This window comes from Caretta caretta, chromosome 1, assembly GCF_965140235.1.
Source record: "Caretta caretta isolate rCarCar2 chromosome 1, rCarCar1.hap1, whole genome shotgun sequence".
NCBI lineage: Eukaryota > Metazoa > Chordata > Testudines > Cheloniidae > Caretta > Caretta caretta.
Genome location: NC_134206.1, coordinates 228,238,238 through 228,261,381, shown reverse-complemented (window position 1 = coordinate 228,261,381; position 23,144 = coordinate 228,238,238). Strand labels below are relative to the sequence as shown.

Sequence of the window (23,144 nt, the reverse complement as noted above, 5' to 3'; positions counted from 1 at the left end):
AGTTTATTACGAATCTATGAGTGACTTATTTACAACTTCTTTTTTTTTGGTTCTCGTCAGTTGATACCTCTGCTGATGACCTGGGCGTTGTAAAGAAGTTTGAAACCCAAGTGCAGGGCAACTGCGCAGGACCGCTGGACGGGGAAACAGAGAACTGGGCTCTCACTACTCCAGAATTTCAGTGACTTTCTCTACCTGGCATTGACTGTAACAGGCCTGCTTCCTGGCAACAACAACAATTTGGAATGGCATTAAGAGTTTACCTTCACACACCGTAGTAGGCTGCTGCTCTTAGCAATTTTTTTTCTCTCCCAAAGTGAACTAGTCTCAGTCAAGAGCAGGGAGTAGCTGGGGGTAGAACGTGAGCTAAAAGCTGTTAGGTTACAGTCAGAATGTTAGCTTCTAAGGTTAAAGTAAAAGTTTGAAAAATATAGACAAGGATTCATTTCCACACCACCAGAAAAAGGCAGTGTTAAGTATACCTAAACTAAAAGTTAGAGAAGGGTGGGGTTTAAACACTTGAAAGTGAAACTGGCACAGCCTATAAAGAGACACTTTAAGTAGAAAGTAAGGTTGAAATTAATTTATTTTTAAAGAACTGCAAACAAGTATAGCACCTTGTGTGTCTGTTGTTATTCAGACAACTTGTTTGCATGTTTTATTTCTTCCCCACCCACCCCCTTTTTCCATCTACTTTCTTATTCCTGGTTCCTCTTCCAAGCTGCTCTATGCCCCTGCACCTTTCACTGAGTCGGTTAAGCTCCATATGCCCAGAGGGCTGTCGGCACAAAGCTACTTACAGGATCTGAACCTTGAACTATAAGCTCCTTGGAGCATGCACCATCTTCATGTTTTATAAAGCCCAAATACCTGACCTATACAACTGTACTATGAATATTTCAGTTTTCACTTGTCATCTGGTACCTTTTAGTATCAATTAACATTGGGGGAAATGAGGATATAAATGAAAATTGCCAACAGCAGCATACAGGCTGTTCTTTATTGACTGGGATTCACTTCACATTGGAATGAAAATATTTCAGTTTGTTTCAAGGACAGGACATGCTTTTGGTATTTCAAGTAGTGATGACAGGGATGTTTTCACTGTTGCATAGTTAAAGCAGTCCACTAATTATGTGTGGTAGAGAACTGCTACAACCCCCAGCTCATCAAGTTTTAACCACTTCCACTGCAGCCAATGTGATTACTCCATATGCTTAAAGTAAAACATGCTTAAGACCCTTGCTGAGTCCTGTCCTTAGACTACCAAATTTAAATTCTATTGTGAGAGCTTGGATTTTTCTGAGGGGGTATCCTGTAAAACTTGTTAGTTTCTCCCAAAATTGTGTTGTCCTGGAGCAAACAGATTTCTTTAAATGAAATTCTAAAGCGTTAAAAAAATGATTAATTAGAATCAATCAGATACTGATGGCTGATTAAGTGGCTGGATTAGGCTGTCATTTTTGCATCTATTTTCCTGAGGCTGCTGTGAGCACAGTATAGTTTTGACACAGCAGTCATAGGTTAAAATTACTGCAATAAACTTTTATTGAACTCTGTTCTATGGTACTTTTATGGTCCCTATCACCATAGTATCTGAGCATCTCATCCATTCAGTTGGTTCCTCAGATATAACCTATTTAACTTGTCTTTTAGTTTTCCCATGAGCAACACTACATAACTGCCTTCCCACTGCGCGCGCGCACACATACACACACACACAAATTTAGGATCGATTTGATGTGATGTGAAGTGTTTTTAAATCACAAGTAAAATTAATTTTGCATTTTTTAAAACAGGTAGCACTGGAGACTCTTCAAGTCTAAACACGACTGAAAATTGCAACTTGTAAAACAGCCATTCTTGCCTATAGTGCCATACAACTGCACTGTGAAAAATGCACATCGCAGTAGTGATGGGATCTCTTATAGTTCCATGTATGCACATTAAAAGCAGAGTTGCTATGTGGCCCATTATGGCTGTGTGTGGGATTTCTTCAACATCTATTCTACTGCCAGTAGAATATGCATGTTTCAGTTATCTTATAAGGACAGACTTGCAACTGGCTTAGGGAAACATATACTTGAAAGGGATATACCTAGAATGTGACGGTTCGGTGTGATGCATTCAGTTAATCAAAAAGTAACTTGCTTTGAAATCCTGTTTTGAATAAGACTAAGTCTGGATTCCCAAGTGGAGGAAATAGGCCATAAACCTAAACGTTCATTAAATGATGCATCTGGCTCTACTAATGCTACTGTAGAAATTAATTTACACATTTATATAATTTTTTAAAAATGGAAACTTGTGTATTTACTGAGGATTTTAGAGGCCAGGTGGAAGATAATATTGTTCATTGGACATTATGAGTAAGGGTATTGCAATCTGGCCATAAAGTGTTGTGATTAATATACCTTGTCTTCCATCTGTGCTGGCTGGCTATTTGCTAAAAGGCAGGGGGGGAACTCACCAAGGAATGGTTTTGACGGGGGGGGGGGGGGGAGCTGTATACCTCTTTGTGGCTTGGCAATGAACAGCAAACATGGCCATGTAATATGCATCTCGCCTCTTTCATCAGTTCCTGGGCCTCACAGGAAGCTCTGGATTCAATTTCAGGAGAAATGTAAAGTTGGTCTTTTACGAGCGTTGGAAACAGAAAATGTCTCCTTCCCTTCTAATCCATACAGTTAAAAAAAATTAAGCTACTAGAACTTGTATCTTTATATTTAACCTAACCACATCTGAAACCTTGTAGTGAGAATCTTCCTGATAAAAAGTAAAAAATGCTGTACATTTCAAGATTTTTTCCAACATTTTAATTCTCAATATTTTAACATCAAAAAGTTACCTTTGCAGATGAGGTTTGCGTTTGACAGCAGTCATATGAATTTAACATAACATCCATATTCAAAAAATTAATCATTCATCAGTTTTTATCTTAATAGGACCTAATAGTTTATCTTAATGCTAACCAACAAGAACATACTTAAAGAGATTAGGCACTAGTCACTAGAATTTACCAATTTCAGTAATGTCTTTCGAAAGCTTATTTTGAATTTGTAACACAACAGGAACATGTACTCCATAAAACCCTAAACAAAACTAGGTCAAGTAATACAATCATTTATTTTTCTCCAAATTCTAAGTAATGGCTTTGAGAGCTATGAAGCTAAATTCTTTGACTTCTGTACAAGAAGATTTAAAAGCAATATTCAAAAAGCTTACAAACTTGTCATAAAGGTGGCTGTAGGAATCACAATTTTGTTATTCACAGATGGCCCTGAAACTTTCATGTTTTATTCCAATGTGGAACTGTATCTGTGCTGCTCTTTTCGTTCACTGTCATCAGCGTCTGGATACACAGTAAGATCCAGAGTCAGTACCTGACTAAACATGTAATCATCTTGCTGAAAGGAGGAAGAATCAAATCAGTTTACAAGCATATATATTAAAAATAAGCATTACCTATAAGATGATGCAGTTACCAGAAGGACCACTTAACTATAAATCACTTGTTCTGGAATGCTATTAAACAATACCAATGACTATTCCTGAATGGCAAACAATGCATTTGAATCACTTAGCTCTTGATACAGTTGTTAGAGAATTTTTTTTTAAAATGAACATGGGGGGAGGGGTCATTTCTTAAGAAATAATTGGCTGCAGCTGGAATTTTTTTTTATCGTTTAACTGCCATATGAATTTAATTTGATTGAAATCAAGACAGAAAAGAATAAAAATTATTTGTACCTCTGGACAGACTCCAATTAATGCATCTGCTCTGGAATAAAACTCCTCCTTTAGAGAAATAACGATCATCTGACACTGTTCCTGGGCCTGCTCTTTGATGAAGCTTGATACCTTTGAAGAAAAGCCACACATTTTAGGATAAGTGGGTTCTGTCAGATTTAAATCACAATTAATTAGGGAACAATGGGAAAAGAAATGAATTACTCAGTAGACAGAATTCATAAATGAATTGGGCAGGGTAAAAGGGAGACTATAACTGGCCAAGCAAGACACTGTACATGATGTAGGTTCACAGTATGACCCCACAGGTTTGGGGCTTTTAAAAATGTATATGAAAACAATCCACTTTAGAAATGTGACATTTCTAAAGTTAACATAAGGCATTTTACTTGACAATGCTTTTAAGTTAGGTGGATTTCCATGTATAAGCCATAAATTTTACAGCTTGTTACCACTTATATAATATGATGCAGATTACAAATGCATATTACTGTGCTGTTTTATGTGGCAGAAAATGGTTTTCACCAGCTGTAAAATGTTACTGCACAGAGCTAAATTTATAATTTGAGGCAAATGAAAGAGACTTCATACCACAACAGAAGATAAAATCCTAAATGAAAATTAGAAGCAACATTTTTAAATCACACTTCTATGTGTACATTTTTATCTGCTATGTCATAAGTAGGCATAGTTGTTGAAATTATTTTGAACTGAAGATTTTAAAACTTGACTAGTTTTCAACTTTTATAAGGAGTTAGTATTATATGCACTTAAAGTTAAGGAAAGTTTTTTCTTTTAATTTTCAATTTAAAGCCCTCTAGCCTTATTAAAGCAGAAGATCTCCAAGAAGTTGGCACTAACCAGACCTTCCCCAAACTCTTTGGATCCCAATAAGTACTGTATAGATACTAATCTGTTCATATGCTTAAAGTATTTCCAAACATTATTTTCTGTAATTTGAAAACTCAAAACACTGGCAAATATATAAAGGTCCCGTCATTTGAAGGTGTCTCAGGTCTTTCCCATGGCAGGTAAGATCACCATTTACAGTTGAGGAAACTGAAGCAATGAGAAGAGTTTGAGTAGACCTCAATATTGATACAAAATAGTTATTAATGAATTTTACATAATTACAATCTTGACTGCTCTGACTGAATTTTGCAACAATTATTTTCATACATTCGCTTAGAGAATGATAGCTCACATGCTTAGGGTTTAGTGGGTTTTTTGGTTGCTTATTGTATGAAATTATTACACGATTATTCGGGCCCTACCAAATTCATGGTCCACTTTGGTCAATTTCACGGTTATAGGATTTTAAAAATCGCAAATTTCATGATTTCAACTGTTTAAATCTGAAATGTCAGTGTTGTAACTGTAGTGGGCCTGATGCAAAAAGGAGTTGTGGGAAGGTCACAAAGTCATTGTGGGGGGAGTTGCAGTACTGCTACCCTTACTTCTGTGCTACTGCTGGCAGCAGCGGCGCAGCCTTCAGAACCAGGCACCTGGAGAGCACTGGCTGCTGGCCAGGATCCCAGCTCTGAAGAGAGAGCCGCCACCAGCAGCAGCGCAGGAGTAAGTATGGCATGGTATGATATTGTCACCCTTTCTTCTGCACTGCTGCTGGTGGGGCGCTGGCCAACAGCCACTGCTCTCCAGCTGCCCAGCTCTGAAGGCAGCTCAGACTTAAGGGTGGCAATACTGCAACTCCTCCCCCCCAAAAATAACCTTGCGACCCCCCTGCGACTTCCTTTTGGGTCAGGACCCCCAATTTGAGAAATGCTGGTCTCCCCCATGAAATCTGTACAGCATAAGGTAAAAAGCACACAAAAGACCACATTTCTAATGCTGGGGACCAGATTGCATGGTCAGTGACGCGTTTTTCATGGCCGTGAATTTTGCAGGGCCCTAACTGTTATTAAAGAAATTCCTAGGAAGTCTCTGCTTTTTGCCAAGTAGTGACAGGCACCAAGTGTCAAAGAGGATGACACTTCATTAGCCATAATTCCATATTTACCTCCCAGTAAGTTTACACTAACTGTGGAATGCAGTTTAACTTCCGTTTTGCTTTAATAAATATGCTACATTATTTTCTTTTATGCTACATTTTCAAACTTGTATAGAACTGTTATTGTGACTGCTGCTTTGCAGAGAATATTTGATATTTAATTGAAAGCTGTAAAATGTACTACAAATGATAAGTTGTAAATCTAGGAACTATTAGATCAAAAGGCAAACAACCAATGAGCCTCTTCTCAAAGTACAGGACACTGCTCTGGTATACACATGATCTTTATCACAAGAAAACAAACTTAGTCAACCACATCTCTTTCTAAAATTTTACAAAGAGAATGTGAGGATGTTTTCTATGCAGGATATTCCAAAGAGGAGTGATGCCTAGGATGTGGTGCTATAGCTATAAACAAAGTCATAAAGTAGATCTATTTACCCCTCCTCTTTCATTTTAAACTCTCACAAAGAATTCTAAAAATATCCCTATTGACACAGATTTCTTTTACAAACAAGCTAAAGACTTTATTCTTCAAGAGGAGAACATTTATGGTTGGGATGTGTTTTACAGAAGATATCGAATACTTCTAACACCTCTCCTTTGAAACCTTTTTTTTTTTTTGTCTCAAATGCCTAAAATAGTTTTAGCTTCTTAAGATTTGTATTTGCAAACCTTCATAGAATATGAAAGGGTAAATCATTGTTATAGCCAAGAATAAAAGATCTTAGGTATATTTAATTAATATTTATATTTCACCTCTATATCCTAATGTGTAAAGTGCTGATGTTATGGAAACTATGCAACAATAGACTGGAAAATATGCTGCAATGTTCCAGTTAATATCGCAAGATGCCAGACAGTAACATTTCAGGGGGATTCTTTAATAACCTCAAGTTGCTACAGTAACTTAGTTAATGAGAATAAAGATAACTAAGGTGTTAGCCTATGAAAAAACAAGACACCCTGAAATTAGTGGAGTGTGGAAACCCACATAAGGAAAAGGGGCTGAAACCCTTATACATGGAACAGAGGGCATCAGCGTAACACATTATAAAGGCTGTATCCTCGCCTTAGTGCCTTGGGGGAAGGAGACGCCAGGATGGCAATCACTGGTGACTATGACAGTGAAGAGAATAATGGTTCACACTTCATCCCTACCAGGAAATGTAAGTGATACCAGTATTAAGACTAGACATGCTATGTTATACCTTTCTTGCCTGTTACAGTGTTTTTGATATCAGGTTAGTAAGATTTTAATAGGACAGTTGAGAATTTGTAAGTACATCAGCTGTGATCATTGTTTCCCATGTGTTCCTAGAGTCTCCAAGGCTAATGATATTCCTAATGATGAATCTCACCCTGCTAATCCTGATACTGTAGTCATTTAGGAGGCTGAACTCTTCACCCAGGTCACTATGATTAATATAAAACCAATCAATATATTAATCCAGAAATTAATAAGGCTACATCTTGTAGTAACTTGAGTTCTTCAAGATATGTTGTCCCTATGTGTAGTGCACTTCAGGTTGTGCATGTGCTCCAAGTACTCAGGATCAGAAATTTTCCCCTAGCAGTGTGTGTGGTTTGTGCGTGCTCTCCGGCTCTCCTCATGTTCCACACCAAATGGAGAAAGGGGGCTGCTGGATTGCTGCCATTGTTGTTCCTTCTCTACCACCAGTTCCCAGTAGGGGGAAACCAGGCAGCACGGAAGGAGGGTAGGTAGTGTACTACACATAGGGACAACACATCTTGAAGAACTCAAGTGACAACAACGTGAATAACCCCTTTCTTTGAGTGACTGTCTCCAAGTATAATGCACTTCAGCTGATTCATAAAGCGTCACTTTAAATGGAGGTGTATGCCTGGAGTACTATGACACAGATTACCGAACAGCTCTGCCTAGAGAAGCTGCAGCAGTAGCTGCTTGCACTAGTCGCAGTGGCTCTCAAACTGTGGGTCAGAACCTCAAGTGGGTCCCATTTTAATGGGGTCGCCAGGGCTGGCTTAGATTTGCTGGGGCCAAAGCCAAAGCCCAGGCCCCACTGTCTAGGGCCGAAGTCTGAGGGCTTCAGCCTTGGGCAGTGGGGCTGAGGTTACAGGCCCCCTGCCTGCGGCTGAAGTCCCTTGGGTTTCGGGTTTCCCCCTCCCCCCCCCAGGGGCAGTGGGGCTTTGGCCCCCCGACCTGGGGTGGCAGGAATCAGGGTAGTAATTTTTGTTGTCAAAAGGGGGTTGCAGTGCAATGAAGTTTGAGAACCCCTGCACTTGTGCATAATATCTCGCAAAGATAAGAACCAAACTCCAAATTGCTGCTCTGCAGATGTCAGTAGTAGGAAAGGAAAAGGAAACCTACCAATGCTGCTTAAGCTCTAGTTAAGTGTGCTCTCACACCGCACTTAAGGGAGACATTCATTTGTAGTCAAATAGAATACACCCTCAATTCCACTTCAACAGTATCTGGGAGCAAATGGCCTCTCAGTTGTTCCACGAATAATACAAAAAGACTAGGAGACTTCTGAAAATCTCTCTTCCTCTGCAGGTAAAAGGCAAGAGCCCTATGCATGTCCAGCAAGTGTCACGCTGCCTCTTCCCTGCTAGAATGAGGTTTAAGGTAAAATGCAGTGTCGGTCCCAGGATATTAGAGAGACCAGGTGGGTGAGGGAATATCTTTTACTGGACCAACTTTAGTTGGTGAGAGAAACAAGCTTGTGACCTCTTCGTCACGTTTGAGAGAAGAGCTCAGTGTAGCTTGAAAGCTTGTCTCTCTCACCAACAGAAGTTGGTCTAATAACAGGTATTACCTCACCCACCTTTTCTGTTTAAGGTAACACACACAGGTAGATAGACTTTCACATCAGCTATAGTCTCTGTCACCACCTGAGGGTGGAACTTCGGATGTAGTCTCATGGATACCTAGTCCTTGTGGAAAACTCAATAGGAAAGGTCAGCCATGAGCACCTCTAGCTCCCCGACTCCTCTGTTACCTTCTTAGAGATGTAACAGAGAGTACGATGCCAGGGGCACAAACGGTTATTTAGTAAGAGTTGATCCAACAAGATTCAAGTTGCAGAGTGCTATACGTTTTGTCACTGGAGAGAAGACTCAAAGAATCACATCCTTATAGGAAGTGGATGGTAACTGGATGAGAAAGTGCAGAGCAGGTGTCTACCAGCAGATGAAATGTGCTGATGGCCACCAGGTGTATGCCATACTGTACTGGTTGTGGACACAGACCAATGCCAGCCATGCCACTAGGGGCCTGAGGTGGAGTCACATGTGCCAAACCATGTAAGTACATGCTCCCATGTGACCCAGCAGTCTCGGGCAGGTGTGGGCAGTAGTGAGCATGCAGAAATGAGATGAGGTCTACCGTGGCTCAGAACAGAATCTCAGGGAGGAAGACTCTGGCCCAAGTGGAGTTGAGTACGGCTGCAATGAACTCTATGTGTTGCACTGGAGTGGGGTTTAACTCCTTGTCATTTATTATTAGGCCCAGGTTGTGGCAGGTGGAACAGACGAGCGTGAGATGCCTCTGCACCTGATCCGAGGACTGGCCCCTTAGCAACCAATCGTCGAGGTATTGGTACATTTGGACCCCCCAGACATCACAGATAAGCGGCCACTGGAGCTATACACTTGGTGAACACTCTTGGAGCTGATGAGAGCCCAAGGAGCATCGCTGTGAATTGGCAATGGCGCTGGCCCAATGTGAAACAGAGGAAATGCTGGTGCCCCGGCAATATGGAAGTGCGCATCTTTTAAATTGATGGCAACGTACCAGGCTCCTGGATCCAGGCACGGGATGATGAAGGCCAGGGAGACCATATGAAATTTCAACATTTTGAGAGACCTGTTGAGGCAATGCAGATCTAGAATAGGTCTGAGGCCCCTCTTTGCCTTTGGAATGAGGAAGTAGCAGGAGTAGAATCCTCTTCCTTCCATGCCCCTAGGTGCAGGAGGTTTTTGACCTCCTGAATGAGGAGTTGCTCATGAGAAGGCTCCCTGAAGAGGGACGGGGAAGGGGGATGGAAGGGTTGGTAGCCTACAAACTGCAGGGTATAGCCTGATGAGACAGTGTCAAGCACCCAGTGGTCCAAGGTGATATGGGACCAGGCCGACCGAAAAGGGCAGAGGTCGGGGAATGGATCCGGTGCAATGACTGGGGCATAGTCTTTGGGCACATCCTCAAAATGACTGCTTTTGGCTGCCTTGGTCCTTGGAAGAACCAGGATGGGCAGGTTGACAAGATGACGACCGGTGGCATCGCTTAAAACCCGTCTTTGTCCTTTTTGTAGGAGCCAGATTGAGGGGAACCCCAAGACCTCAATGACTGCAGAGGTGGCAGGGGGGCAAAACAGCTTTTTGGCCTGCTGAGGAGTATGTAGACCCAAGGAACGGCCCAGGAGTCTTTACTAGCATTAGTTAACTCCAAGAAGAGCCCGATTCTCTTGAAAGGGAGGTCCTGGAGGGTGGATTGCATCTCCTGGGACAGCCCGGAGGTCTGTAACCAGGAGCTATGCCTCATGGCTATTGCAGAGATGACGACCATCCTGGACGCCAAGTCCGTAGCATCCCAGGCCATCTGGAGGACACCCCGGCTACCGCCTTGCCTTCATCTATTAGAGTGGCGAACTTCTCCGCCCAATCCTGTGGGAGGCTCTCTTCAAACTTGCCAATGGAGTCCCACAGGTTGAATCTGTATCTGCCAAGTAGGGCCTGATGGTTAGAGACCCTAAACTGGAGGCTTGCTGAACAGATCATGATGTCAACAATTCACAGATTAATCTCATGTCATACACTTCCATTAAGATCTTCAAGTATTTATTTGTACATTAAAATTACAGTTGTGGCTATATATTCAGCATATTATTATACTTCATCACTATACATCTCAGACCCCTACCATACTCTGGGTCAATGGGTAGAGTTAAGGGTAGATTAAAAAAAAATCTGGAATTTCTTTTTTAATGCAATACAACTGAGATGAGGTATCCACATCACAGAAGAGTAAAAGGGATTAAGTTGGCAAGACAGGTTAATTAACTCCACAAGGGTTCACCTGGAGGTGGAGCTGGGGAGGAAGGAATGAATGAAAGCAGACTCAGCTGGGGAAGAAGAGGCAGGGTTTTTTGGCCAGACGCAGCTGGGCAGAAAGCAGGTAGCTGGCAATGGAGGGGCAGCTAGAAAGGACTACAGACAGGCTGTATTCACTCCCTGAGTGGAGGGAGTTGGCAGGCTGACAAACCCAGAGACGGGGGGAAGCCAGATATGTGGGAAGTGGCCCAGGGAATAGCAACAGGGCTAAAGGAAGCAGCATGGGGCTGCTATTTGTAGCATCCCTGGGTCAGGACCTGGAGTAGTGGGTGTGCCTGGGTCCCCCCAACAGCCACTGGGGAGTTTAAACAGGCCCAAGTAAGGGGCTGTACTGGAAATTGTATTACCCTGGAAGGGGGCTGAACCGAGATTGACCCAGCTGGAAAGCCGGGGTCAGGACTAAAGGGACAGATGCCAGAGCAAGTGCAGGGAGGGCTGGGGAGAGAGAGAGAGAGAGAGAGGGAGAGGGAGAGGGAGAGGGAGAGAGAGACAGACACACCACGGTACTGGGATAGGCCCTGTTGGACTGTTTAAGGACTGTGTGAACTGAGCCCAAAGACAGGGCTGCAAATAGGCCCTGTTGGACCTTTTACCCCAGAAAGGGACCACTGAGTGACCTAGCCAGAGGGCTGAGTCACAGAAGAGATACTGAGGGTTTTGGAAGAAGAAGAGCTGCAGATCAGAGACAGAGCGACGTCATGCAAACCATGGATGGGTGTGTCACCCTTGAGCTAATCCCGAGAGGAGGCGGCGCCAGACCGGTGGTGAGTGGAGCACCCCATGACAACAACAGTAACTCTAACATACCTGTGTGCATGTGCGGACCAATGGGCACTGCTTACTAAAAATTTCCAGATGGTCCCACAGTGCATGTGTACCCACATGTGGAATACACACAGGAATAATCACTCAAAATACTCTTAAATTTGTCCCTCATGCAGTCTGTTTTGATTTATGCTAATAGAGAATTACTGAACTTTTCTCTTTGTCCCTCCCTAAATTAAACAACTACCCTTCTGCAAAAGAATACCACTATATCATTAGATTATCTGTAAATTAATTTCAGAGAACAGAAGGAATAACTTACTTTGCCAATGTTTGTGTTATCCAGTGCAGCATCCACTTCATCCAAAATAAAGAAAGGGGCAGGGCGGAAACTTAAAAATAAGAGAGAGTCAATTACTTTTATATAGATATACTAATATTTTGCGGTTTTAGCTTGTCCCATAAAATTTTGACCAAGAAATAGTAAGGCCAAGAACAGAATAGGAATGTAAAATACATTTTTAGACATAAATGTTCAAACTGCCTTCTGATAATACTATGCTACATTTGTTCCACACCACTGATGCTCAAAGATTAGTAAAAAGATGGTATTGTAAAATTTATTTCACCATATTACCTGTGTATTGCAAACACAAGAGCCAGTGCGGCCACAGATTTTTCACCTCCTGACAAGTTGTCCATTGGCATAAAGCGTTTTCCAGGAGCCACACAGTTATAGCTAATGCCTTCTAGATATGGTTCCTCAGGGTTCTCGGGACTGAGGAATGCCTGAAACACATGCCCCAATATTTTGTTAATACTGAAACACGTGACATGTTTAGCTTAGGGTTGCTATTGTTTGTATTTTAAAGTTTAAATTTGACATTTTGGCTGATTTGTAGTTAATAACTGTATTTGTATTTAAGAGAGACATTGTTAAAAATGTGGTTCTTGAAAAATCTTGTGAAACCTTTGGGATATGACAGACATCATAATCAAAGAACCACCATTTAAGGCAGACTGTCATCTTAGTCATATTTTCAACACTGTTCCTTATCTTTGTTACCAATATCATTTAAAGACTCACTTAAAAAAATCTCATTGTACTTTTCATTTTTTTTTTCATTTTACTTGGACAATAAAGTAAATGAAGTAATTTTCATATTTATAGGCTGTTACAAAACGAATAGCACCCGTGCAAAGTGTTAAAAAACAGTTACCTGTCTTTCGTAACTCTTGTTTGGGATGTATTGTTTATGTCCTTTCCATTCTAGGAGTGCGTGTGCCCATGTGCACATTTGTCGGAAATTTTTCCCTTAGTAGTACCCATAGGGTTGGCAGTGGTGCCCTCTGGAATGCTGTGCTCACGCACCGGTATATTAGACGACGCCGGCCCTACGCCCTCTCAGTTCCTTCTTGCTGATAACTCCGACAGAGTAGGAGGAGGGTGGGTAATAGAATGGACATGAGCAACACATCTTGAAGAACAACCGTTACAAAAAGGTAGGTAACGTTTTTTTCTTCTTCAAGTGCTTGCTCATGTCAATTCCATTCTAGTTGACTCACAAGCAGTATACCACTGAGGTGGGCTCGGAGTTCACTTGCAACACTGCTTTACTGAAGCCAGTATTGTGTTGGGCCTGCTGGGTAAGTGCCTAATGAGACGTAAATATGTGGATGCACGACCAGGTAGCGGCCCTGCCGATATCATGAATAGGAACTTGGGCCAGGAAGGCTGCTGACGAGGCTTGCGTCCTAGTCAAGAGGGCGGTTACAATCGCCAGTGGAGGCACTTTCGCCAGATCATAAGAGAAACAGATGCAGGCGGTGATCCATGATGAAAATCTCTAGGCAGACACTGGAAGACCTTTCATCCTGTCCGCCGCTGCAATGAACAACTGCGTCGACTTATGGAACAACTTAGCCCTTTCAATGTAAAAGGCTATAGCTCTCCTGACATCCACAGAGCGCAATTTGCACTCCTCTTCTGACTTATGAGGTTTTGGAAAGAACATGGGTAAGTATATGTCCTGGCTTGTATGAAACTGCGAAACTACCTTGGGCAGAAAAGCTGGGTGCAGTCACAGCTGGACCTTGTCTTTGTAGAATACCATACAGGGTGGCTCCAAGATAAGCATCCTAATCTCAGAGACACTGCAGGCAGACATTATTGCCACCAAGAAAGAAGCCTTCCAGGAGAGTAGAAGGATGAAGCAGGAAGCCAAAAGCTCAAAGGGGGGACCCATGAGTCACGACAGCATGAGATTCAGGTCCTAAGGAGGGAATGTGGGGATAGAGTCACTCCAGACCTTTCAAAAAAAGGACCATCATGTCATGAGCGAAGACCGACCTGCCCTGGAACGGAGGATGGAAGGCCAAAATAGCGGCCAAGTGGACCTTAATCGATGAAAGAAATGCAGAAGATAGTCCAACAATGACTGCAGCAGGGCCTGCTCGGGGTGGATACCCTGGTCCAAACTCCAGAACCTTTTCCGTTTGGCCAGGCAGGTCACCCTGGTGGAGGGCTTTCTGCTACCCAACAGGACCTGCTGGATAATGGACTGAGTACTCCTGTTCTGCATTCAACCATGTAGCAGCCAGGCTGTCAGATTCAGCGCCGCGAAGTTCGGGTGCAGAAGATTCCCGTGGTTCTGGGACAGCAGATCTGGCCAGAGAGGCAGCTGCAGCGGGGTGGCCACTGAAAGGTCCAACAGCATGCCGAACCCGTGCAGGCAAGACCAAGCTGAGGCTATCAGAATTACCTTCACTTTGTCCTGTTTGATCTTCATGAAGACTCTGTGGATTAAGGGCACTGGTGGGAAGGCATACATCAGAGCCCCCTGACCACTAGAGCAAAGAGATGTCTGGCAGGGAGCCTATGTTGATCCCCTGAGTTGAGCAGAACACATGGCACTTCATGCTCTATCAGGACACAAACAAGTCCACCACTGGGGGGGGTGGGAGGAGAAGAGGGGTCCCCACCTTTGGAAGATCACTCCATCCAGAGGTGGTCAGTGTGATCACTTGTGGCAAGAAGAGAAGGACCTGCTGAGGTGATCTGCTAACATGTTTCTGGCCCTGGGAAGGTGCACAGCCACAAGATGAATGGCATGCTGCACACAGAAGTCCCACAAATGGGGAGCTTGTTGGCAGAGGGCTGACAATCGGGCTCTGCCTTGCTTGTTGATGTAAAACACTGCGGTGTTGTCTGTCAGGATTTGTACCACCTTGCCCTTCTGGCAGGGTAGGAAAGAATTGCAGTGTGTAGCCCAGAGATACAATGCCAAACACCCAGCGGTCTGAGGTAACTCGCAACCAGGCTGACCGGAAGGGATGTAGGTGGTTGCGCTCCTTTTGAGTTCTAGGCAAAAATTCTTGCAAATACGACACTTGTCCTTTACATGCAACTCCCTCAAGCACCTTAGGCAGCTGCTATGTGGGTTGCTAATGGGCCAAGGTCTGTTGCAGGCAGAACAAGGCTTAAAACCTGGAGACCGGTGCATGCACCGCCTGGGGCTAAGACACCACTGGAACTCTAATTCACTAACACTACTTAACACCTACTTACTGACTAACTACTGTAAACAAACTATGTACAAGGCAAACAAAGGATGAGAGATAAAGAGACTCTGGGGACAAATTGGAGTTGATCATATTCTTCTTAATAGAAGGAGAAGGATACTACCATAAGCAAGGTTTCTGTGCACATGAGCTCTAGTATACAAAGCACATAAAAGGAGAGAGATTCCTTCAAAAGATGACACCAGTCTACAAATAGATGTAGCACAATACTAATTCTAGCAATTAAATCGAACAGACTGGGCTAACCTTTCCTACTCAGCATAAGATGACAGATAGCAAAATAAATACTAAAATGGAATGTCCCTTTTAATAACTCCTTGAACTTCTTGAGAACCATATAAAATAACAGCTTCTATCCTTAAGTTAGTGAAAACTAATTTGTGAATAAGTTGCAGGGACCATAGGGTTTTGACAAAACTTCCCATTAGTGTCATAGCTCTATTAGAAGAAAGGTGTTATATACTTTCATCTAAAGAAATTTCTGGTATAAGACTGGTTTCAGAGTAGCAGCCGTGGTGACAGAGATGATATCCAATCCAGTGTGGTGGCATAAAACTCCAAGGTTCCAGGAGTACTCTATCCCAGAATATGAATGTTTGACGTATATAAAGGGATGTGTTATGTGGCACAAGCAGTGCTACAACTGTTGCCCACTCAGTCTGCCTCCTCCCCCCCACCAAATTTAAATAACCTGAAATGAAACTGACTGAATTTTACAAATATAAATAACATACTGATCTCATAGTTTAGCTATTTCTTTCATACTAAAACCATGAAGTCTCTGGCTCTGACTGCTCCATTCTCCTATTGAAGATAGATGTTAGGCTTCTGTCTTAAATTTTTGTCTCTTGCCTGTACACTCTTCTTCTCAGGGCATCAGAATGTCTTATCTTCAGCTGCTCCTCACTGCTCAACACCAGATACTTGCTTCACATCCCTGCTTTAGGCATTTTAGAGGCCCCCAGGCTTAGCTGACTTCCTTGGAGATGGAGAAGGCTTTTGACAGAACTGAATACAGATATTTTCCAGAGGTTTGTCACAAATTTTACTTTAGCAGTAACTTCCTCAAACTGGGAGAATTCATGGTTGCTTACCTGAAAAGTTTCCCTTCTTTGAAGGGAAAGAGCCAAAGATTGGCAATGGGTCATTGCCTGTCTGTACCTGCAGGGGGCAGAAACAAAGCTAGGTGGACAGCTGATGAGGGACTTGTCCCCACCTTCAGTAGACCATCTCAGTTTCAAGATGCTTCCATAGCTAGGTCCTATGGACTACGAAATTAAAAAACCAAATCTCTCATCTTGCAAAAAATATTCAACAAGAGAACATTAGGAATAACAAGAAAATTTTAACTACTGCAGAAAACTGTAAGCATGAGTTAAAACAGGTCGGCCTCTTTCAGGGAGGGCCAGATCTGTTTGAAGAAGGGAAAATTTTCAGGTAAGCTGCCACAAATTTTCCCATTCTCTTTCAGGGATAGGTCCACAGATCCTTAGTGTGGGATATTCTCAGCAATGACAAAAATTCCTAGGGAGAGAACAAAATATCAGAGAAAGGATTCCCTTACCCAAAGGAATCACCACAGCATGCAAGACCCACCTGTCAAAGGCTGCATCATCTGAAGAGGAGTATCCATCTTGTAAAACTTAGTCAATGTTTACCAAGTTGCAGTTTTACAGATTTCAATGCCCCTTCTCTGCTCACGTACTGAGTGAGCTCTGGTGCCCACTGTTGGATGGATGCCCTTGATATGCAAGGCCCTGATAGACAGTAGATGAGCCTCTGCCCACTGCAGCAGTGATACTGTTCCTTTTGTTGATCCTTTAACCTAAGTCCTCTCCCCTTCCACTCAATGGTTTATGTATGCCATCACTGACACTGTCCGCCATTACCAGAAGACCACCATTCGGTAATGCTGGGGCGTTGCTGAACAGCATACTTTATTGCCCTTGTCTCTAGAAAATGTACGCTCTTCTTTAGTTCCAAGAAGAACCATGTCCCTACAGCCACCGACTTCTCAGAGAATGCTCCCCATCCTTCCAGACTGGCATTTATTGTTATGAAAGATCTCTCTGGCTCTGCCATGGCCAACCTTCCTGGAATCAATCTGGGCTCATCCACCAGTCCTGGGATTTCAATACGAGTGATAGAATGCTCACTTTCTGAGATGGAAAAGTCAGAAAACAGCAGGGAAGGGACAGCAGGAAACTGGAGAATCCTCACATTCATTCTTGCCCCTGGCACTATTCCTACAAAACTCATTATGACATGATCATCCCTAGAACACTCATTAGGGTGCCTAGGATGCCCTCAAAAGGGTAACTGCTGATCTGATCTTGCCCTGTATTTTGGCTGACAAAGATTTGATGGGCCTCTGAGTCTATCAACACTCCAGGATGAATGAGGCACTGAGATGGCTGAAGATGACTCTTTCCAAAATTTACTATAATCCATGCTGTTGCAACGTTTGGACTGCTGCTTGAGTGGATCTCTCTTTGGACAGGATTCTGATTAGAAAGTTATCTAGTAAAGAGTGTATTTGTATCCCCGTTTGCCTGAGAATAGCAACCAGAACACTGAGGACTTCTGTGAATGCTTGAGGCGCAGATAACAATACAAAAGGCAGCACTTTGTATTGAAAATTATCAGTCCCATGAGTGAATCACAGAAATCTCCTGTGCACCTGGTGAACTGGCATGTGAAGATAGGTCTCTTTCAAATTGACTGATGTGAGGTAATCCCTCTGGCAGATGGTCACCATTATGGACTTAAAGATCTCCAGACTGAATCTGGTCTCCAATACTTCTCTGTCCTCCCCAGACTTCTTGGGTACCAGAAACAAAAACTGAGTAGTGGCCAGAGAACATCTCTGCCTTGGGAACTCTCTCTACTACACAGATTTCCGAAAGATAATATACTAAAGACTACAGATCACACCTATTTCGCAGATTTGAAGATACTGGAGAAGAGAGAAAATGATTCTTCAGAGTCTTTCAAAATTCTATGATGTACTCCTGTCAAACCACATTCAGCACCCATCTGTCCAATGTGGAGACAGACCATTGGTTCTTGAATTTTTAACAGTCCTCTCCTTAGGTGCTGTTCGTCAGAACTCTCCTGACTGTAGTCATGGATTGTTTCTAGTGTTGGAAACACTGCAGGAAGACTGGTCTCTCTCCTTTCCAGGCTTAGACTTGTTCTATTTGCTTTTGTTGTAGTCTTGCCTTCCATACTTAGAGGAACAGCCAAAAAAAGAATATTTAGACATGAAATAAAGCCAGCTATCCCTTTTCCCAGATTTGGTGTTGAGAGTTTTGTAACGTATTTTTTGATTTATCTGAAGAATCCAGTACCACTTTGTTTAATGGCTCCTCAAATAACCAACCTTCTGAATATTTTGAAGCTGCTAGTGTGATTTTGACTTGTCTGTCGCCCTTCCAGAATCTTAAACAGAGGTGCCACATTGGAGGCCATAGCATGTGCTGAAAACCTCAGAAGCACCCCTGGTTACATCAGCTATGAATGCTGAAGGCACTAAGATGTTCATTAACTCTGAACCTAACTGAAGTGATTTCTTAGCAGTTAGCACCCCTGACTGCCAAACTGTCTGTCTAGGTGAGTACTGCTCTTGCAAAACATGGTGCTGCAGCAGAAGCCCTCAGAGAGGAAGATGCAGCCTCATTAGGGCACAGTGATATTTCCATTCTGCAGTCATTGGGTTCTTTTGGGGAAAAAAAGTCCCTCTCCTTTGGGATAGCAATGTCTTTGACTAGTTTCAGTAAACTGCTCTGTCCACTGTGGGAAGAGACACAATCTGCTTTTTTGCTATGGTGCATGCTATAGAATAATTTTTTTGCATGCCTGGACAATCTCACAGACTTTGCTGGTGCTTCCCATTCAGCCTTAATTACTTTCCCCCAAAAGACACGAAGGGGAACGGGTGGTTCAGATTTTGAACAAGTTGGGGAAAAAACTTTTGTAATTTCTGTACTAGTCGTCTCTTCTTCCACCACCATTTTTTTCTCACTAGCTCATCCAACTCAAATAATTCAGTTGGCAAAAGATCCTCTTGCTTCACTTCATCCTGCAGCAAAGACTCTGAGACTGAATTAACCTTCCTCCTGTGAAGGTGATCCTTGACTTCTTTATTTCTCTCATGGACTTAGGTTGGATTTTCTACCGGGGGAGAGGGCAACGCTCATAATGAAAATGAAATGGAGGAGGAAGATGAAAAAGAACCAGATGTAAATAGTTTATATTCCTTTTACCATGCTTTTTCTTTCCACATTTAAAATCTTGTGAAGAGCCATTAGCTCTGGCACTCTCTGGTGATCAGTCAGAGGAACTGCTGTCCATAGAAAAACAGGCCAGTATTCTCCTAAGTTTGAGGTGATTTCTTGAACCCCTTTCTCCTTTAATTTTTACTCCTTAGGGGAGGTGAGACTAGGAACCTGAGTCAGATGAAGAGCCCTGCAAAACTCTTCCATTAACAGGCATCTCTTTATCTTTTGAGTGTGAACAGAATCCCTGTAAGGGACACTGCAGCCATTTCCTGGGGCTTACAAGATGGCAGCCTCTACAGTAAAGGCATTTTTCATGCCAAATCCAAGAGCTCTGTAGCCTAAGAGGGAATTTCTTCCTGAGGGAGATTCCTTTCTTCTCCTCTCCATGCAGAATTCCGGACTTCCCTTAGGGCTAAGGAAAGGAGACCTGACGGGAGGGGATGGGGTGGGACTGATGAGACCTGCACCGTGGGAGGGCATACACGCAAATGGCCTTTTCAGCCACTCCATGCTCTGCCAATTCAGCTGGTCCTGCTTATGGCTTCCCTGTGCCAGGCTGATGACCTGATGTAACTGCCTTTGGTTGCTGACGGGCTCTCTTAATTTTTGTTTCATCTTTCAAGACATTTGCAGCCTGGCTGTCAGACTCCCTGCTGGTGGGGAACTCTCGAGGAACCAGCTCCTGGATCAGGATAAGGCAGACAAAGCAAAGCCTTTCCGACTTCATCCGATGAAGTGAGCTGTAGCTCACAAAAGCTCATGCTCAAATAAACTGGTTAGTCTCTAAGGTGCCACAAGTACTCCTTTTCTTTTTGCGAATACAGACTAACACGGCTGTTACTCTGAAACTTACCAGGTAAAGTAGCTCTCTCACCAGTGTTACTTGTTTATAATAATTATGTTTCCCCTAAACTTGGCCAGCCCAGCTAAATTATGAAGGTATGCAGGAATTAAACACATTTCTTATGTTTTAGTTCATCACCAATCTCTGCCATACCTCTAATCTGTCTTGCACTAATTTTTTTTTAAAACAAATGACGGAGTAAAATCTTGCTAAATGGCTATAACATTTCTTTAAAAACAGCCATACAGGAGACTGTATAAATTAAGTCAGAGGCTACATATCATTCCAACTCACTCTCTATAGTACATCTGTTGCTGGGTCTAGCCCACTATGTTTAAAATACAAGTAAGGGACTGCTAACTGCTATGCTGCTGGTATAAATTTGCACAGAGGTTAACACTACTGAGTGATCTCAACTTTAACTCCCTGGCCTCCTTCAGTAAGAAAGGGTATGAACTTGGGTTTTAGGAGGCCAGAAAAGATATCTTGTATGTTGGGCACAAGAAGATATATCTATTATCGCTGCGAAGATCTATGTTGTTAGATCTCCTGTATACAATTCAATTCTCACGCTCTTTCTGAGGGAGAATAAGTGTGGGAAATGTGTCTGTGGTATGGAGCAAAACTTGAACTCATCTGCAGAAATACTTAAAAATTTGCTGAACTTGATGTGCACAAATTGTGTCTGAGATTTCCTATAATTTACTTTGAAAGACTGGTAATATTTTTCTTTTAGAAGTTTCAGAAGTACATGCTAGATGACTGATGAGGAGTTAATACAGAGGAGCAATTGTTATAAAGAACTATAGAACTAATTATACTGATATGAACTGGGTATATGTAAGAGTGGTTCCCCCCCACATTTATTTAGAGAAGTGTAGGGAGTGTTAAAACAAAAATGCTAGGGTTCAGATATCTAAAATAGTCTTGTTAACTGGTTATATGGATATCTGAATGTTCTGGATGTTTGCTATACCCACCATTAGATCTGTGAACCAATAGTATTTCCTTTAAAAGCCAAAAGTAATAAATATACTTTATGCATCCTTCGTGATATTAAAATCAAATAAACTCCCAAAAGAGTGAACGCATTATTCCATCCCTCTCTTGCACAAAAGAAAGCTGTAGGTAACTGCAGACTGGTAGATACTATCTTTTCTTCACTTCATATAATTGTGATTCTCCTAATGATCTTTGTCTTCTAGTCCGCTTGCATAAATTTCATGTCCAAGACTGAAACCATAACCTATCTTTGGAGAGTTTAAAAAAAATAAAAGTGAATGAATTCTACTGTTCTAGTTAATGAAACTTTCAGTATTATAATTCCAATTACCAACTGGGGGAAAGTAAGCTAGTACACTTTTTTTAAACCAAGTACTTGAAAACATTACACACCTGAGCACAACTGTTTCTGCAGAGTTTCTTGTAGATCTGATCGATAGCTACTGAGACATGCTCAAAACACTGGCTGAAACGCTCGTATCTTCTTTTTTTCATCTGTTCAAATTCTTGCCTACATATCCTGGCTTCCCTTCTGCTGGCCTCAAAAGCTATGAAAGAATAATTGAACTTCAGCTTTGCAGAAAGTGCACAATAATAAACTTATAATTAGTTTAATTCTCTTAGTAATCCATATCTTAGCTAATAAGCATTTTACTAGAGAAATCTGTATTGCAACATAAACGGAAAACAGCTTCAGTGTATATATGAGCAACATGGCAATGTCTTAAGTTTGCTCCCAGCGCTCAGCTACTGAGACTGAAAACCTAGAAAATTGTTTGGATGTTTCCAGTTTTCCCTACACAAGACCAGACTGATGTGTGAAGAGATGGAGCTCTGCCTGAGCACAGGTTGTTCACAGTTGTATATTTAGATTGGATAAACTCTATAGCAGTTTATAAGTCTATATTTGGGTGTGGCAGTGGAATTCCTTGCACTCTCAGTAATGTGCTACTTACAGCACGCCACTAATTTTGCAGTAATGTTTGTGTTTTGAGCTCCAGAAAAGATATGGTAACTCATACATGGATTGCTTCTTCTAAGGAAATTAGCAGAAAATTCTTAGCAAATCAGTCATCTCTGAAATTTAATAAAACCTCTTATCAAGGAACATACTATATCTTGCTTACAAAGATATTTTTGGTGAAGATACAAACAGAATTAATGATGGAACACAAAATTTTAAAGAAATAATTTGGAATAAGATGCAACATTTTATAAATAAGATTATTAATATGAAATGGCAGTATAAAAGTGTAACTAAAGAAAAACACAGGGCCTCTAGTAGTAAGTCTCTGATACAAACACAAAGGAAATACTCAAATATGTGAAAGGAGTAAAAAATAAAAAAAAATAAAAAATAGGACCGGTTTCAGCATAAGGATTATGCAGGATGGAAAATTTTCACAGAAATAGTTACTAATAAGGAAGATTCAGTGTTACCATCTACTGATTCCTGGAACTTGTCCTTAGCCGTCTGCAATTTCTCTAATGCTCTTAGGTTTGGTGCAGCTGTTTTGAATAAAACGTTTTCTTTGGATACTATTTGCTGCTGCAGTCGTGTCAGATGAGCCTCAATCTCTTTATCAGACTGTAGGTCCTAAGTAGAAGACAAAAAGCCATAAAAGGGGATTACTTGCGAAGAGAATCAGCAGGCTCCCAGACAAGAGGGCCCTATACAAACTGGTTCACCACAGATGGAAAAATACCACGTGTCCCTTACATCAGGACACAGTAAGCAGAAACAGCAGCCGAACAAACCTTGGCAATAGTCAGGAATAAACATTTTTTTTTTAAATGCCCAAGATAATTTAAACTGAAA

The 23,144-nt window shown here is 42.0% G+C and overlaps 2 protein-coding genes across 6 annotated transcripts in view; one reads left to right on the top strand and one right to left on the bottom strand.

The window, feature by feature from the left end:
* Positions 1 to 1,976, top strand: part of FAM118A (family with sequence similarity 118 member A) — a 31,385-nt gene extending 29,409 nt beyond the window's left edge. For 3 of the 5 annotated variants that reach the window (XM_048824813.2, XM_048824836.2, XM_048824803.2), the window contains one exon: positions 61 to 1,976. In XM_048824813.2, the coding sequence (XP_048680770.1) occupies positions 61 to 185 (125 nt within the window). In that variant the 3' untranslated portion in view covers positions 186 to 1,976. The remainder of the gene's footprint in view (positions 1 to 60) is intronic. The other 2 variants (XR_012665467.1, XR_007353264.2) reach the window with 2 other exon arrangements.
* An 823-nt stretch (positions 1,977 to 2,799) lies between these two features.
* SMC1B (structural maintenance of chromosomes 1B) overlaps positions 2,800 to 23,144 on the bottom strand; it is a 64,852-nt gene continuing 44,507 nt past the window's right edge. Inside the window, exons 20-25 of the mRNA XM_048824849.2 lie at positions 22,766 to 22,922; positions 21,719 to 21,873; positions 12,255 to 12,406; positions 11,940 to 12,009; positions 3,751 to 3,861; positions 2,800 to 3,407 (exon numbers count right to left, since the gene is read on the bottom strand). Of these exons, the coding sequence (XP_048680806.1) occupies positions 3,297 to 3,407; positions 3,751 to 3,861; positions 11,940 to 12,009; positions 12,255 to 12,406; positions 21,719 to 21,873; positions 22,766 to 22,922 (756 nt within the window). The 3' untranslated portion in view covers positions 2,800 to 3,296. The remainder of the gene's footprint in view (positions 3,408 to 3,750; positions 3,862 to 11,939; positions 12,010 to 12,254; positions 12,407 to 21,718; positions 21,874 to 22,765; positions 22,923 to 23,144) is intronic.